Source organism: Hemiscyllium ocellatum, chromosome 7 (genome assembly GCF_020745735.1).
Source record: "Hemiscyllium ocellatum isolate sHemOce1 chromosome 7, sHemOce1.pat.X.cur, whole genome shotgun sequence".
NCBI classification, from domain to species: domain Eukaryota; kingdom Metazoa; phylum Chordata; class Chondrichthyes; order Orectolobiformes; family Hemiscylliidae; genus Hemiscyllium; species Hemiscyllium ocellatum.
Window position 1 is genome coordinate 53,388,514 of NC_083407.1, and position 18,420 is coordinate 53,406,933.

General features: G+C 37.8%; 1 protein-coding gene across 6 annotated transcripts in view; it reads left to right on the top strand.

Moving 5' to 3' along the window:
• rbms1a (RNA binding motif, single stranded interacting protein 1a) overlaps window positions 1-18,420 on the top strand; it is a 205,375-nt gene that overhangs the window by 16,566 nt on the left and 170,389 nt on the right. The window contains exons 1-2 of one of the 6 annotated variants that reach the window (XM_060827195.1): window positions 2,991-3,165; window positions 3,258-3,331. The exons of 4 other annotated variants lie outside the window; for them this stretch is intronic. In XM_060827195.1, the coding sequence (XP_060683178.1) occupies window positions 3,287-3,331 (45 nt within the window). In that variant the 5' untranslated portion in view covers window positions 2,991-3,165; window positions 3,258-3,286. Of the gene's footprint in view, window positions 1-2,990; window positions 3,332-18,420 lie in introns of those variants that run through there. One more of the 6 variants, XM_060827194.1, reaches the window with a different exon arrangement.

The following is an 18,420-nucleotide window of genomic DNA, read 5'->3' on the forward strand; positions in this document are numbered from 1 at the left end:
ACTAGCATAATGGATTGTAGTGTGTTCACAACTCTCTGTAGTTTCTCATGGTCCTGGGAAGAGCAGTTGCCATACTAAGCTGTGATGCATCTGGATGGAAAGCTTCCAATTGGTGGTTTATATAATTCAAGAATTGCCTTCAAACCAAGTGTGATAAATATTGGAAGGAGAAAAATATGCATTGATGTGTGGAAAAGAAGGAAAGAGGAAGAGCCATGAAGACTCACTGGCGACAATGGCCTCTATTGAACTGTCGGTGACTGTGTTTTTTTTAGATTAGACTTACAGTGTGGAAACAGGCCCTTCGGCCCAACAAGTCCACACCGACCCGCCGAAGCGCAACCCACCCATACCCCTACATTTACCCCTTACCTAACACTACGGGCAATTTAGCTTGGCCAATTCACCTGACCCGCACATCTTTGGACTGTGGGAGGAAACCGGAGCACCCGGAGGAAACCCACGCAGACACGGGGAGAACGTGCAAACTCCACACAGTCAGTCGCCTGAGTCGGGAATTGAACCCGGGTCTACAGGCGCTGTGAGGCAGCAGTGCTAACCACTGTGCCACCGTGCCGCCCACTTATAGCAGAGCATGGCTTCGATCCATCGACCTCTGGGTTATGGGCCCAGCACGCTCCCGCTGCGCCACTCTGCAGCCACAAATCTGCACTGCAATATTCTAACGGCACTATTTTATTAGTAATAAAACTCTTTTCTTGTTTATGGCGCCTTCTCTTCAATGAAGACTTCATAGTATTGTTCAAAATTATGAAGGGTTTTGATAAAATAAATGCCAAAACACTGCTGATTTAGGACAACTGACAAATCAACCAGTGGAAGATGAGAATTTTTAATGCACAAGATCTTTAACGTACTGTGTGAAAAGGCAGAAGCAGATTCATGAGTGACTTTCTGAAGAAAATTGCATATACACTTGTACAGAATCATATTTTGACAGGATGAAGAATGAGTGGAGGAATGGATTTGTAGAATAACTCTTAAAAAGCTGCTACTGGAATGACATGCTGAGAGGTCTCCTATTCTGTACAATTTTTGCTCTTGTGATTCGAAACACAGAAATATTGTCAGTATGTGAAGAATCAAATGGAATAATTTACCTGAAAATTTTACCTGATTGCTGTGTTTTCTCTGCTCTTCAGGTTTCAACTATTTATACTGAAGATGAAACTAAAATAAAAGCTAATTCTCTTTGAAACAGAAACACAGTTTTAATGAGTTATCAGCAAAGCACTACATTTATCTCGTAAAGCTGGGTCAAAATTGTTTTGTTCAGGCAATTATGACAATCTTGGAGAATGCTGGAGAAATTCAGTAAGTCTGGCAGCATGGTCTCAGGAGAGAGAAACACTTAATGTTTTGACTTCAGTATGACTTCTTCAGAACTGAAAGGGGCTGAAATTTAAAAAGATACTTTTCCAACCCTTTTCAGTTCTGAAGAAATCATATCAGATTCAAAATATTAATTCTGTTTGTCTCTCCAGAGATACTGACAAATCCTGCTACGTTTCTCCAGGATTGTCCACGCTTGTTTCAGATTTCTAGCATTTATGCTTTTTTACTTTTAATTAATTATGTTAATTTATTTTTCTGAAATAAACTTTTGGATCAATAATCTGACATCAAAGGCAGGGCAAAGTCTAACATGAAAAAAATGAAGGAGAATGCAAAAAATAAATCTTCGGACTTGCCCACAAAAAGAAAAGGTTGGTTGCTCAGCAGTTAGGATTGCATCATTTTGTACTAGACAGATTGAGCTGGCATCATAGTAAAGGAAATAAGATCCATAGTTTTGAAATCCAAGCTTGAATCATTATGTTGAAGTGCTACATAATTTGTAAAGTACTCTACATTCCTGATGGGAATTCTGATTCACTTCCTTTGCTATATGTGGCTATTGAATGTTTTACATTTCTCATATGAACTGATTTTTCTTTGAAAATCTTGCTTATACCTTCCAGACAGTTAGATTATAGTTTCAGAGTTAAATCTTTACCATATTACATGTAGACTAAAACAAAAAATGTACTTGCTGCTGTTTCGTTTCTTTGCCTTGACTTGAGAATGATTTTCACCAGGACTTAGATTTTTCTTTCATGGATTAATTCCAGAACAGATTTGTATGTTATACATTGTGAAGGAGGTGCAACCTCTTGGGACTCTAATAGAGGTTGAAATGAATACTTTCAACTAGTTTAAATAATTTATAATCTTTTACATTATCTAATAATGTGATAATTTGGTTAGGCTCAAAAGTATTTATTCTTTCTCAACCTTCATTGATAAATTATTTTCATTCGATCAAGCACCTTTAGGCGTTGCTTATATCGTTTTGTTTCATTGTCAGTTATTTGAGTACATGCAATAAATATATCGATCAGCTTAGAATTAAATAGCTGTTTTGCAAAAAAGGGGTCACTGCACCCAAAACATTAACTCTGCTTTCTCTCCACAATTGCTTCCAGACCTGCTGAGTCTTTCCAGCAATTTCTGTTTTTGTTTCCAATTTCCAACATCCGCAATTCTTTGGGTCTTTTGTTGTAAAATCCATTGCTAATAAGGCTTGCATTTTCTTTTGGATGTTTAATTTTTATATTTGTAATTTACAAAATTGATCCACTTACATTCTACTGTAATGCTGCTTTTAAAAATGTAGGCCATTCTGACTTGGCCTTTTCCAACTCGGGAAGATCTGATGGTTAGCATTTGGAATGCGAAGCATTTATGTTGGAGCCAACCATTTTATTTTAAGGAGTGGTAATATATATTTAGTAAGCTAAAAAATGATAAATGCTAGTTTTAAAAACGTATGTGCTTAAAATTCAGTTTTTAATCACTTGTTAGTTGAAGATAAATTAATGAAATTCAAAAACTGTGTCAAGTTAAAGTGTTGGAGATTTGCGTATTATTTTGACACCCCTATCTCTAAACTTTTTGTAGACGAGGCCACAGTAGGTGGGATCGTTGCTGCAGGGAACCATAAGCCAGATCAATGAAGTGAACTGAAAAAAAACCTGGCCGTGTATTTGATGTTGCAAATGAAACTAGGTTATATTGTCACAAAAATTGGCAGTGCGCTGATTTAGTAGGCATCGAGTAACTAAAGTAAGGTTCACGCTCGACAAAGGAATCCGAGAGCTTTACGTCAGTACTTTGACATTTTACTTCCAATGGTTTAACTTTCCGCGTTATAAACACTTTGCATAAAGGAATACTTCTATTTGTTGCCTTAACAGCTTTGGAGAATTACGTTACGTTTCTAAGAATGATTTTTCCAAACAATCCTGTGAGAAATCCATCTCACAAACAGGTGGGATTATAAATCTTTCTACTTAGAAAAACACAATTTATTAAGGTTGTCGATTTACTTGGTTGGAATCTTCTATTTAATACATGTCTGCAAATAAACTTTGCGCATACTAGTGATATAGTATAAATGATCATTAGTTTAATTTAATGGGTTTGATCATTTCCAGCTTACTATTCAGTATAAGCACAATTATATATTCCGCGTATTCGTTCGTGCCGTCATAATGCCAGGTGAGAAAAGCCAGAATTGTGATCTTATCATTTAAGTTATGACTACAGCGTTAATATCTTTTACCATAAGACGGTTCACTTCTAACACCACGAGATGTAGATTGCTGTGAAATACCCCCTTTCTGTTAACCCTTTGATCACGAGAACAAAATTTCCATTACAGCAAATGGCACTTGGTGAAGAACATTTCCCATTATGGGGAAAAAAAGTTGATTTTCATCACTAGGGTACATTATATTTGTTCACAATGACACTGTGCTGCAGAAATTATCAGAGAAAAGGAAATCTGAAATAGCACAAACCGTGGTTTGTCATTTGTAACAAAAAACTCTAGAGAAATAAAATGGCAGTCTGAACATAAAGCACTGTACATCTGGAGTCAAGTTTCAGTAATCCCAATATAGTGGTGAGTCATAGCTGGGAAAGCGTTCGCTACATCTTTAAACCTTCAGCTTGAAACAAAAGAAATGTTCATGATTTTACAAAAGGCAGGGAGAGTACTTTATCATTCTGAGAAAAGATCCTGAGTTTGATCTGTAGTTATACTAAGTGTAATGTGTATTATTTGGTAAATATTTGGAATAAATGCTTATTATTTCATGATTTTATTGTAAAAGAAATATCTGCAGTATTTGTAGGTGGTAATAGGTTTTCTCAGCCCCTGAAAATTCTTATGTGAATTGATGGCTTGTCACTTAAATCTTCAAATGCCTTTTTATTTCAATAAATGAAAGAAAACCAAAAAGGACCTTTAAAATATAATGTATGCCTTGAAAAAGTAATATGAATTAATAAAGAATTAACAAATGAACAATTTTGTTTTAAAAGGATAAAATAAACTAAACTAATTGATTTGATCAAATGTTCATAAAGTAGCATCATCCAATTGTGATCAAGATAACTGAGTCCTATGGTTTCATGGAATCAGTGTTTTTACCCTATTGTCTGAAACTTATAGTGGTTGAGATGACATTCATTTTATCTAATGTTATAACATTTGAACACTCTGATTTAACCACATTTATTTAGCAACAGTTCAGATAAGGCGGGCTGGCCATTGCCAATTTAAAGAAACATTGTGACAGAAATTTTGTGCTGGTGGTCGTCTCTTCTTTGTCACTTCTTTTAGAGATTTTCAAGCACATTATCTTTTTAAATGTGCCATTTGTGATTAGAGTAATACAGTCTTAGAGGTGTACAGCACGGAAATAGACCTGTCGGTCCAACTCGTCCATGCTGACCAAATATCTAAAATAAGTCTAGTCCCTTGTGCCCTAGTTGGCCCATATCCCTTTAAACCATTCCTATTCATATATCCATCCAGATGCATTTTAAATGTTGATGTTCAGTTGTCTACAATTTTCATGAAATCATGTTATAGCGGGTTAAGTGATTATATGTTGACAATGAGTTGCTGTTCACTTGTCAAATGGAATAAGCCACCACTAAATTAATTTATGTACAGAAACAGGGTAGAGTGGAAGTGTCAAATTTTGGTAACTCAAAGTGGAATTGTCATTTCCAAGTAAGTGCGGCTTGAATATGAAACTGCTAGCTGAATTTAACTGTCATGTAAATCATTTTTGGGATTTGTATCATGGCAAATCAGCCTTCAAACTTTGTTTTCTACGCATTTCAACACTAGTACTTTAAGTATGAATTTCCTGTCAATGAAAAGCATGAGGAATGTTTAAGTTTTGTTATATCTAAATAGCATTTTTTAAAATGGCATATTTTGAAACTACAACTTGCAAATTTAGTAGTGAATTATTGGAAGTGGAGTTAAATATGCCTTTTCCCATTCTTCACCTGAGGATTTGGAGGTGCTGGTGCTGTACTGGGGTGGACAAAATTTAAAAATCACACAACACCAGGTTATAGTCCAGCAGGTTTATTTGGAAGCACTAGCTTTCGGAGTGCTGCTGTTCCGTGACCACCTGATGAAAGAGCAGTGCTCCGAAAGCTAGCGCTTCAAAACAACTGCTAGCTTTCGGAGGACTATAACCTCGTGTGTGTTTTTTCAACTTTGTTCACCTGAGGAAGAATTAAATTTTCCTGAAGTATATGATACAGTAGTTTGCAAAAATAAGTCTGTGTTGTACATATTTGCTGTCACAACAGTTTAGGGTGTAGTTTAGGGTGTTTGCACTGAGACAAGTAAAGCTTTGAGGGTGAGGCCTGTAACTGGAATGGCTGTGTATTTTGTTTGCGGATGTGACTAACTCTGCTGGTCTGGAGCATGCTGATAAGATGCTCCTTTTTCACACTGCAATCTGTAGTTTGAAAGGCCTGAATATTTCTGACAGAGCCAGGAAAACAAACAGCCTTTCAGTACTCAAATGATGAGGCAAGCAGTCAATGTGGGGGCACTAACTAACACGAAATCCAGGCCATTCATTGCATTTCAATCAAAGTTCCTTTTGTCTACACTTCAACTCAGATTTAAATTGCTTCATAAATAGGTTTTGGTGCACTACTGGGCAGATGATTTATTTTGACTCTTCGGTTTAGAACCAGAATTATAATTTTCATCCACTCTTTGACCTGCATGTTTTAAATAGCTTTAGTGCATCCACTTATTCAAAGCATACAAAATAGTGTTAGTGCTATCAACAATGTAATTTTCATTTCTAGTATCTTTAATTGGTTTGGTGAGTAAACATACATAAAAATTAATTAATCAGAATTGAGATTGGTTGTTGCAAAAAAGTTACCAGTGTTTAATTGACCAAACAAATTTGCTCATTACTCAAATACAACAATTTCTGGATTTGTTTGCACTTGTCCTTCTCGCACTTTCAAGTACTGAGTTGAACTTTGTCCAGTTGGTGCTTTGTATGCCAGCATATTGAACGAGCTGATAGAAAATGTAAAAGAAGGTTTAATTCTTGAGCAATTTGAAAGATATATATTGAAATCGGTGAAAAGTAATTCTGTCCACATAATGTTTGACTTTGCTTTAGGATGGCTTTCTTTGATACCGGAAAGAATTGTGTGTATATTTGTTCGAAATTTTCCAATTAATTTCACAAGTGTGAACCAGCTGTACTTTGGTTTTAATCATCTAATGAATTTTTACTTGAGGTAGATCTGTAATTCAATGGGCCAGGAATTTAGCGATGTAACTAGATGTTTGTTCTAACAGGGAACAAATGTGTATCTTTTTGTGTCACAAAGTCCCAAGTTTTGCTATTGAAATGACATGACACAAACTTTAGGAAACTGTTAAGGAGCTTCTTGTTATTCAAGAGATTGGAATAGAGTCATAGAGATGTACAGCATGGAAGCAGACCCTTCGGTCCAACTCAAACATGCTGACCAGATATTCCAACCCAATCTAGTCCCACCTGCCAGCACCTGGCCCATATCCCTCCAAATCCTTCCTAGTCATATACCCATCCAAATGCCTTTTAAATGTTGCAATTGTATCAGCCTCCACCACTTCCTCTGGCAGCTCATTCCATAAACGTACCCTCTGCATGAAAAAGTTGCTCCTTAGTCTCTTATGTCTTTCTCCTCTCATCTTAAACTTATGCCCTCTAGTTCTGGACTCCCCCTCACCAAGGAAAAGATTTTGTCTATTTATCCTATCAATGCCCCTCAGCCTCTGACACTCCAGGGAAAAAAGCCCCAACCTATTCATCCTCTCCCAATCGCCCAAATTCTCCAACCCTGGCAATATCCTTGTAAATCTTTTCTGAACCTTTTTCAAGTTTCACAACATCTTTCTGATAGAAAGGAGACCAGAATTGCACGCAAGATTCCAACAGTGGCCTAACCAACGTCCTGTACAGCAGCAACATGACCTCCCAACTCCTGTACTCAATACTCTGACCAATAAAGGAAAAGCATACCAAATGCCTCCTTCACTATCCTATCTACCTGCATCTCCACTTTCAAGGAGCTTTGAACCTGCACTCCAAGGTCTCTTTATTCAGCAACACTCCCTAGGACCTTACCTTTTAAGTGTATAATTCCTGCTAAGATTTGCTTTCCCGAAATGCAGTACCTCACATTTATCTGAATTAAACTCCATCTGCCACTTCTCAGCCCATTGGCCCATCTGAGCAAGATCCCGTTGTAATCTGAGCTGAAAATGTGTTGCTGGAAAAGCGCAGCAGGTCAGGCAGCATCCAAGGAGCAGGAGAGTCGACGAGAGAAGGTCTCATGCCCGAAATGTCGACTCTCCTGCTCCTTGGATGCAACACATTTTCAGCTCTGATCTCCAGCATCTGCAGTCCGCACTTTCTCCCGTTGTAATCTGAGGTAACCTTCTTTGCTTAAAAAGTGAGGTCTGATGAAGGGCTTGTGCCCGAAACGTCGAATTTCCTGTTCCTTGGATGCTGCCTGACCTGCTGCGCTTTAACCAGCAACACATTTTCAGCAACCTTCTTTGCTGTCCACTATACCTCCAATTTTGGTGTATGTTGAATTATCTCTCGAAACATAGTTGGTGCAAAAGATTTAATGAACAAATTTTTCAGCATGATAACAACAATATTTCAACTTTATAACTTCATGATTTTAATGGATGCTATGCTGGTGCTTTTTAGATAGTTGAGGTTTTGAGTTTGCTAAAGTTAATATTATGAAAGATGCAAATTCTAGTGACGTAATCATTGTGTATCCTTTATATTAACACAGACTCAGAAGTACATAAAAGATGAGTATCAGGATATCTTGATGATTTTGCCAGTTGGTATTTAATAGAAATCTTTGTTTTGGCATTTTAAAATTGCATTTGAATAGTGTTCTCTTGATATGAGGTGATTGTTGAATAGAACAGGTTAGTCTGACTTGGTATTCGTAGTTAAACCATACTTAGTGTTATGAGCTAAGAATACAATGATCAAAACTTGTATTGTGAAGAATTTCACAAAATAGATTAATAATACTGGGAATGGCTCTCTGGTTAATTTAATTGAGGAAAAATAGAATTGGTCCACAGGGAGTTGGATACTTTGAGGAATCCATATGGTTTTGTACATGAAAGAGGTGGATAGATTATGTCATCTCCCTCATTTAGTATTTTTTAATGCATAAAAATAAAAGCAAGGGTCGCCTGTAAAATCAACATTTATGATTTTCCTCAACTCTGTTATCAGCTCTTCAGCCATTTGGGGCTGCTTTTATTGATACCTGGTGAACTAAAAATCAAGAAACTTATCGAATTCTCAATGCTTATCACTTCATGCTTCCACATTATTCCTCCTGTTTTTTTCACACTTTTATGTGCAGCTCCAAAGAGCAAAATATATGTCCATGATTCACTTTACAAGTAGACAGCTCAGATTTTTGGTGTTTTGTCTATGTCCTTCAGTATCTAGTTTTTCAATCCGTCCAGCAATTTGGATGACTAAACTTAGTCTTGAATGTTGTTAGTGCATTATGTGCTAAGGTTGTGGCAATCACTGATTTACATGCAGCAAAAATCTCTACCTTTTTAAGCCTTGTTTTCCATATGATTGTGAATAAATGTTCCATTATTTATAAAAATCATTATCCTGGGGCTTACATTTGACCAGCCATATAAATACTAGACTAGGCACATAAATACTGTGGTTACAACAGCAGGTCAGAGGCTAGGAATTCTGCAGTGGAAGGCTCGGAATTCTGCAGTGAGTAACTCATTTCCTGTCTCCCCAATGCCTATCCACCATTTACAAGGCACAAGGCAGAAGTGGGATGGAATAGTTTCCATTGCTTGAATGAGTGGAGCTATAAAATGACAAAATTACACCATCTAGGTCAAAGCACAGCACTTGATTGGTATTCCAACCACCACTTTCGACATTCACTTCCTTCGCCACCACCATGTAAAATTTTGGGACAAAAAATTTAAGTTTGTAACAGAGTTGATTACAATTATAGAGATTTGAAAAGCAGCCAATCTAAGTTTATTCGTCCTGATTGATTACAGGATGCATTCCAGATACAAATGTTTTTCAGAATTTATTTATTTGTTTATTGCTATAACTTACTAATACTTAAAATTGGTAGTTTTCAGCGTTTCTGCATTGAGATGTCAGTTCGCGACTTTGGTTGGTCACAGACCTCTTTTTTTCCTGTTGACTGAAGTTGTCCTTCTGTCTTCGGGTTTTCCCTATCTTGTGCAGCAAATCACTTGAACACCCAGGCCTCATTACCCCTGGCTAGCCATGATCCCCTGCACATGATCAAAGGTGACCTGAACTCTTAATTGGCTTATTCATGCATGGTCAGTCTTGGACTTGCTTGGTGGTCTATGTGCAATTCCTGATTTGTTTATATAAAAGTAACTGTCATCTTAGTGACAGCACTTCTGCTGTCTCCTCATTCACTTTAAGCATGTCAATTACTTTATACCTTTTATATCAGCTTGTGCCTCTTGGCTTACTGATTCCATTGAAGTTTTGTAAAGAATGTATTTTGATTCAGCATTTGCTCATGTTATGGACTAGACGAAACCCATTCATCTAAAATATGAAGAAAATAGCCCAGACTCCGACTTTTTTTTTATTTTTAAAAGCAAATGCAAGGCATTGTGTTCTTGATGCAATGCAGTTGGAGGTCAAACTACCAAACTTGAAGCAACGCACACTTTATTCTTATACTATAGTTAAAAAACAGACAAAAGAAAGAAGAATTGGAATAACCACTTTAGTGGAAAACTTAACAGAATAATAGATTATTTAACTACTAAACAGCAACTGTTCCAATAGCCAACATTTCATAAACACAGCCTTGGCAAAGGCAAATACAGTAAAATAGATTGTCTCATAAGCAATTCTTTTGTCCAGGAAAAAAGAACAGCAAGAGGAAAACTCTGGGTGATGGAGAGAGAACTCAAGTCTGTTGCTGTAGCAGGGAGAGATGTATAGCAATTTCCAAACCCCAATAGCCACAGAAAGTTAAACCAAAATCTTGGTTCTGTGGGAGTTTGACCCCACCCATTCAGGCTACTTCTTATGTTCCAACTGCTAAAATAAAACCCAAGGCCTCAAGCCATTTACTTTATTGGCTTGGAACAGACCGCTTGGTACCTCTGTCTCAACCACTCTGTTTTTTTTTAAAAAAGGGACAAAATGCACTTTACAGCCACAGTATAATTACATGTATAACCACCCATGATTTTTTTTCTCCCCCTTGCCTGTATGTATGTAGAGGTGAAGTTTATAAGGAGGCATTAAAGTTTTAACTAGTGGAGTTGCATGTCGATGGTTCTAATTGATTATCTCTAGTTAGATTCTATTTAAGTATAATAAACAATCATTCTTGTTAAGTATAGAAACCTGATCTGTTCTTTCTGTCAACCTGGGTCTGAAAGATTGGTAAATTGGGGAATTTTGTGTACTTCTAAAAATCCTTAACTCCTGTGATGCCTTTAGGAATATCACAGATTGATTTCCAGGCACGCAACCCCAGTAAGGTGTAATCCTTTATTAAAATAAGGTTCTACCAGTGTTAGTAGGCCTGTTTGGATTATGTACTGTCCCCTTCTGGTCGTTTGCTATCATCATAAATGTCCCAATTTGAATGTTCTCCAAAATGCATTAATATTCTATTAACTACAAGAACCAAGTGTGATTCCACAATAACTGTTGATAATTAAAACAATAAAAGCTCGCAATAGCCATACAAACTTATACAACCGGGTTATTATATCTTTAAGTTTCCATTTTAAAACATAGTTGTTTCTTTTGTCATGACTCACTGGAGTAATAAATTGGAAGACAATCCTCACTATTCCTGAGTTGCTACAATTGTGAGAACTTGACTAAACCACTAAATTGCCCCATTTTACCTGACTGTCTAACTCGAGTAAAAAGAAGCTACACAATAAGTTTTCCATTAACAAGAAAATAATCATATTTATTGGAAACAAGATCAGAAATTGCTGGAAATAACACAGGCCTAGGAGCATCTGTGGAGAGGAAGCAGAGTGAGTGTTTTCAGTTCAGTGACTCTTCTTCAGAACTATGTATTAGAATTGACTACTCTTAACCAAAAGCAAAGAACCATGAATTTCTAACATGTAACTCAATACCATAAACTCTAGCCCTTCTGAAAATTTCCCATATACATACAAACCGACACACACAGACACAACAAGACATAAGTATTATGATGGGAAGGGGAAAAGGCAGAAACAGTTTGGATCGCAGTTGTCGATGAATTGTTTTCTTTTGGTTCTTTCTGCTTTTCAGTTCTTTGTCAATTAAACCAGCATGATTGCACATGGATGTCTTTCACTCACTGAGAATTTACCCCCGTTACTGTCTCTGAAGATGGCTTTCCTTCTTTTCATTTCAGCAGGCAATTTGCAGAGTGAGCAGTTTACAGTGAGAACAGCTCCTGGAAAATTTTCTGTTCGTTCTCCACACATTGAGGTGTTTTCTCATTGCAGGCTAGGTGCTTTTTGCTCTGTTTTCCATGTACAAGCTATAACCATTGGCCCAAGTATCATTCTGAGCCAATCAACTGATGTTGTTATTATTGCTGATCCCTCTCAGGCTTGCAACAACTGGTCAATTGAAAAACAAACTGAAGGACTGTTTGTTTTTGGTCAAAACTGAGCATACACCTGGAACCTATGTATAAAGCATTCTTCTCCACCTGGAATTCTCTCTCTCTAAGGGCATTGTGGGTCAACCTACAGCATGTGCACTGCAGTGGTTCAAGAAGGCAGCTCACCACGACTTCTCAAAGGAAACTAGAGACAGTCGCTAAATGCTAATCAGCCAGCGATGGCCATGTCCCAAGAATGAATGCATTTTAAAAAAAAAGTGTGGTGAGTGGGTGAAACAAGTGTGAATGAACGAATGATTTTATTGTACAAATGTCTAGGAAAATGCAGTGAAAAGTGTTTTGTCACCACAATCAGGTGCCATTTTGAGTTATAAAAAGAATAAAAAGAAATTTTTAAATAGAGTTCATCTTCTGAGCATGGGTCCAGGACTTCTGCGAGGTGTGCCCGGTCTCAAGGTGTCTTTGCTCCATGTACAGCAACAACGACACTGATGTCCTAGGAGTCCCTACCTCTACTGCCACCTCCTCGCTGACATGGCCAAGTGTCCCCATTCTGGGTACTGCTACCACTGCAGCTGATGTCCCGCCACTATCAAGAGTCTAGGCTCTGGGCCTCCTGTTACAGGGTCCCTTCAAGCACTGCTGCCTCTGGCAACACTGTAGCCACTGATACTGACCCAGGGTCTCAGATAAAGAAAGAAGAAAAAAAAATGATGAAAAGGAGACAGAGAGAGAGAGGAGAATCACTGGCCTGGGATGGACAGGCTCAGCACCGTGAACCCAAGATCCCCAATAAGGTTCAAAACTATGATCATTCCTGATGAAGGGCTTGAGCCTGAAACATCAAATCACCTGCTCCTCGGATACTGCCTGACCTGCTGTGTTTTTCCAGCGCCACACTTTTCAACTCTGATCCGCAGCATCTACAGTCCTCACTTTAACCTTTTAGGTTCAAACCTGACCAGTGGGAGATCCTTATTTGGGCATTAATTGTATAAGAGGTGTGTGGGATCTAGAGAAAGGGTATTATTGTGAGAAGGTAGGAATCTAGATCAAGTATATGTGTGTGAGGGCCATATCAGGAATGATTGTGTGTGGGTGTGGTGGAGTCTAAGAACAAGGATGTGGGTGGAAAGGCAAGACAGGACCAAGAAAATGTAGAAGAGGTGGGAAAAGGGTAGAAGATTGAACTGTTGCATTGCATTCCCCAACTATTCACCAGTAATGACTCCTGTCATCCACAAATGAGTTATGATCAAATTCCCTAGATTTAAAGGTTCAGGAGAAACACTGATGATTGCCATGTAAATCTTTCAGTGATGCCTTCTCTCTATACTGGCTCTCTGGTCAAACCTATTGCCAACAATCTCTGAAAAGCTGCGGTCAAATTCCAAGAAATTACAGTAGCTATGATATACTTAGAAATGTTGCTGTGCTATAGAAGTCATAACACACAAGTTTGAGGAATTGGCAGGAGTGAAGCGAGGCGTGTGGACTTCTCTTTAATGCAGCACACAATGAAGATCTGAAGGTTGTCTAAATGTTAGAGCGTAATTTATTTATGGCTTTAAAAAGAAAGTGGATATTTTTATTATTCATGGGATGTGGGCATCACTGGCTAAACCAGTCTTTTATTGCTCATCCCAAAATGCCCAGAGGGCAGAAGAGAGACGACAGCATTGCTATGGGTCTGGTAGTACTTGTAGGCCAGATCAGGTAAGAATGGCAGATTTCCCTCCAGAAGGACATGAGTGAACCAGGTGGATTTTAAGAACAATAGATAATGGTTATGCGGTCACTGTTGGACTAGCTTTTTCTATTCCAGATCTTTTTGAATTCAAGTTTCACCACCTGATGTGGTCTCTCAAATTCTAACTCCTGCCATTCCCTGCAAGATCTGGAATCATTTAACCCAAATTCTGAGTCCGTGCTGAATGCTTGTTACCTGATGTGCTGAAGATCTGCATGCCTCACATTAGCTGGCAGTTCTAAAGCAGGTCTTTGTGGTCCAGAAGAAAAACCATCTCACTTCCTGCCTATTAACAGCCAATTTGCTAACAAATGGCAGTCGGTTTTCTGATCATTTTGGCACATTCCCCCACTCTGACCTTTATTCCATGGGTCTTGGAATTTGGTGCCCTTTTTTTTAAATTCAGCCGACTGGGAATTTGGGAAAAGGTTGTAAATCTGTAAATTATGGAGAACATAGGACAATCATTTTTAATTTGAGGCATCCAGCAACATAATTCAGTGAACAAAGATATTGGGTTTCATGCCTGCATCTTGTCACATGTTATGACCACCAAAAATCAGTAACACCAGGCCAGTGGTGTAGTGTTTTCGCTGATGTCCAGCACCATTTTTTGTGCACGTTGAAAGTGCTCAGCTCTTCCTCAGATAAGTATTTAAAATTACGGTCAAACCTGTAGGGATCCAAACGAAAATCTGGAAATAACATTAGTTGCAGGCTAATAAACCTTCTAATTCATACCTGTTATTTTGATGGGAAAGGAATGCTATTTGAGATACTTCATGGACTCTGGATATGATCACTTTTGTTTCTAATTTGTATTAGCAATGTAGATTTTAAAAAAATATCAAAGCAAATTAATCAGTTTTGGAGATGATACAACTGACGGAAGTTGGTAAGCAGTTTTTATTTCTCTCTGACTCTGTCTCTGTTATTGTGGTCTCCATATCTGGTTCAATTTGAATCTGAAATCAAATCTGGACTGTCATCCATATACAATACATATAACCTGTGGTCTAAATATTCTTAAAATTAAGAAACAATTTCTTGAATATCACTTTTAGTTTCTTCCTGCAGCATCTGAAGACAGTTATTATCAGGGAGTTGTGCTAAAGGAAATGCTCTGGCTTAAAAGTCACTTTTTTAAAAAATGAAAATATAAAGGGAAGGAAATGGTATGCCACCATGGTTTAAGACATTTATAATTGTAAGAAAGTAGTGGTGAGAGTGGGGTTTGTAAATGGTATGTTAATAGAATAAATGCTTAGGTTCTAAAGCAAAACATTGTCTACTTTATATATGCAAAAAGGTGAATTAAACTGTTAGATTTGGTTTTGATGACAACAAATTCTGATCTCTTACCCTATGCATATTTCTAATGCATGGATGATACCTCTTTTGTGATCTTTGAATTTGCAGTCAAGCTAAGGGTTTCCTTACACTTCCAGTACACTCCAAATCATGCTGAAATTGAGGTGAAGCACTCTAACCCTTTCCTTTTCCTCGACACATTTGTTGAGAAATCTGCTAAAGGGTTCTCCACCACTAAATGCTGTAAGCAACTTTTAACAATAGGTTAAGCAAGCTGTTTCAAGCTGCAAGAGTACAGTAGCTAAACGGGTGGTATGTCCCACTAATGGGATGCTGCCACCAGTCCAAAACAAATTCTGCCTACCCCACAATTGAGCAGTGTTATGCATGAATTTCAGTGCCAGTGCGATGGCAGGAACATTGGCATTTATCCCAGTGTTTAGCTGATCGAATCAAACAGCATGTTCCTTTTAGTTGTTTTTTTTAAGAAAAAAGGCAGCGTACAGACTTCATTTAACGAGCCTGTATTTGGAAAATCTAGAACTGAACAGGTACTGCTAGATGTGATTCTGAGATTAACCAGCACTTACTGAACAATCGAGTGTGCAAATAGTTACACCAGTCAATTTTTAAGATAAATCAGTTAAGCTTGTTTACAGTATTGACATATTCATACACAAGGACCTGTTCTCTGTTTTAAAAAAAATGATTTTTTTTTACTTCTTTGCCTTTAGTTACCTCTTGTTCCTGTTGCTTTTATAATGGCAATGCCTTTACTAATCTGAATTGACTTTCCCATCAATCAGCATCCTTTATGGTATAAACTGTTGTGATAATTTGCTATTTTATATTCTTGCATTTGACCTGGTGAGTATATAGATAGCTTCAACAATACATCTCTTTTTTAGCAATTCATTACTTGCATGACCAATATTTGATTTTAGTTACATGTGCTGCATAAATTACATTTGCAAAGTTAAATGAAAAAAATTACACATACCCTTCTCTTGCTTGAAATGTAAAATTAATGTCAAAATTGCTGACCAATAGCCCATTAGATAAAAATGAAAATCAGATTATCATTTAAAATTTTCCTGGTTTAAGAATAGCCCACTTGGACAGATTAGGAAGTTGACACGTGGCTAAATGATTGGCGTGAAAAAAGAATTCCCACTTAATTGGACACTGACACCTATACCGGAACAAGAGGAGCTGTTCCATAGCACTGGGCTTCATCTGAACCATGCTGGGACCAAGTCATGGCGGAAAGGATAAATTAGAAAGGATTAAACCAATAAACGATGAGAGCAAGGTCCAAGTTGTTATTTCAGACAACATGGACAAAAGTTTACCTAATAAGAATAACAAAGCAAGCTATGTTTGTAAAACTTTCCAAGGTATGGACAAAACAGGATTTATAGCCCATTAAAAGCTCTAATATTATTTACTTAACTTATTTTTCCTAATCAACCCTTCGTCAGAGATGTTGTTACACACTTCTGGAGTAGGTGCAACATGAACCTAGGCTTCCCAGTCCAAGGGTAGGGACACTACTACTGCACAGCAAGTTTAATTTGCAAGTTATAACACAGTCACCATTGCTGAGTCGGGATTACAAGCTGGAGATAACCTGTGACATAAAAGTTGTAACCCCTTCAGAAAAGACAGGGAGGAGCACAAATATTCTTCCCTTCGACAGTCCTTGGTTTGCGCCTCTCTTCCCATCGTTCCCACCAACTCCCTGGTTGCTTCTCCTGCAACCGGAAAAGATGGAAAACCTGCCGGTACACCATCCCCGTCACCTCCATCCAGGTGAGACAGAGGTTCATCTGCCTCTCTTCAAACTGAGTTTATTGCATCAGTTGCTTCTGATGTGGTCTTCTGTATATGAGGGAGAGCAAAAGTAAACTTAGGGAATGGTTCACTAAGCATCTCAGCTGGCCCTGCAGGGGCCGACCAGACCTCCCAATCACCGCTCATTTCAGTTCCCCCAACCACTCCCTTTCCAACATGACCATTCTCGGCCTCCTCCATTGTCACAACAAATCAGACCACAAATTGGAGGAACAACACCTCATCTTTCGCCTGGGCAGTCTAAAGCCTGGAGGACTCAACGTCGAGTTTTCCAATTTCAAATAATCTCCCTTCCCAGCCCTTCCCCATCCCTTCGACTGCTCCCTGCCATCAACCAGATTCATTCCTCCCATTGACCAACCAGGTCGAACCCTCTGCCTGTCTTCACCTATCTCCACTTCATCACCCTGCCACCCCTTTATCTACAGCTCCCCCCACACATCCACCCATTCCTGAAAAAGGGTTATACTTGTCGACTTCTGCACCTTCAGATGTTGTCTGGCTTGCTGTGTTCCTCCAGATGCCTGCTTGTCTACTTTGGATTCCAATACTGCAGTTTATTTTTGTCTCAGATCAATCAGTTTAGCATTAAATCGCTAATTTAGGAATTATTTTAAGTTTGATCAGTCCTTCATGTTTGACATTTTCCAGATAAGTTTTCAAATACTGCAACACCTAAGAATAAGGAGGGTTACTTTGGCCAGAAGCAATTTAAATTTTAATAAACAATTTACAACATTTGTTCACATTTCAGTCTTGTAATCATTGTATATACAAAACACAACACATCTGCTTTTTTAATTTTTTTTTCTCTTCCTCCAGAAGCATTATTTTGATTGCATTCTACTGTACATAATGTCAAATAGATTGAAAATAACTTACCTCATTGTTTAGAATATTTTGTTTCAACTGAGTAGTAGCATTTTTAGATTAAACCATTTCATTACAAAGTCATGTTGTGCATTTTATGTGGGTTTAAGGTATGATTGGTATGTATCTAATGGAAGTTATTCATTTTAGCCAGATCAGTCACCTTGAGATGTTTAAGGTATTTTCAATATAATCATTCCTCCTAATTCAAAATAATTTGAGTTCCTTCTGAAGAAAGAAATGAATTAACATGAGCCCTATAAAAACAGCAGGGGAAAAGGGAGGAGAAAATCTTGAATAACAACAAGCAGAGCTTATCAAAAACATCTTAAAAGTTCAAGGTAAAAAACTTACTCAAGGAATATTCCAGCACCGACCTCACAGGTAATTGAAGGTCTTTTCATTTTAAACTAATTTAGCAAATGGTTGGCAGTTCAAATTAACAAAGACTTTAAGCTCAATCAAATGCTGTCAGAAAACCCAAGGCAATCTCTTATTTAATTGCATGCAATTAATGTCAAAGACCAAAAATTTACATCTTCTAATTTAATGTAAATCATGAGTTA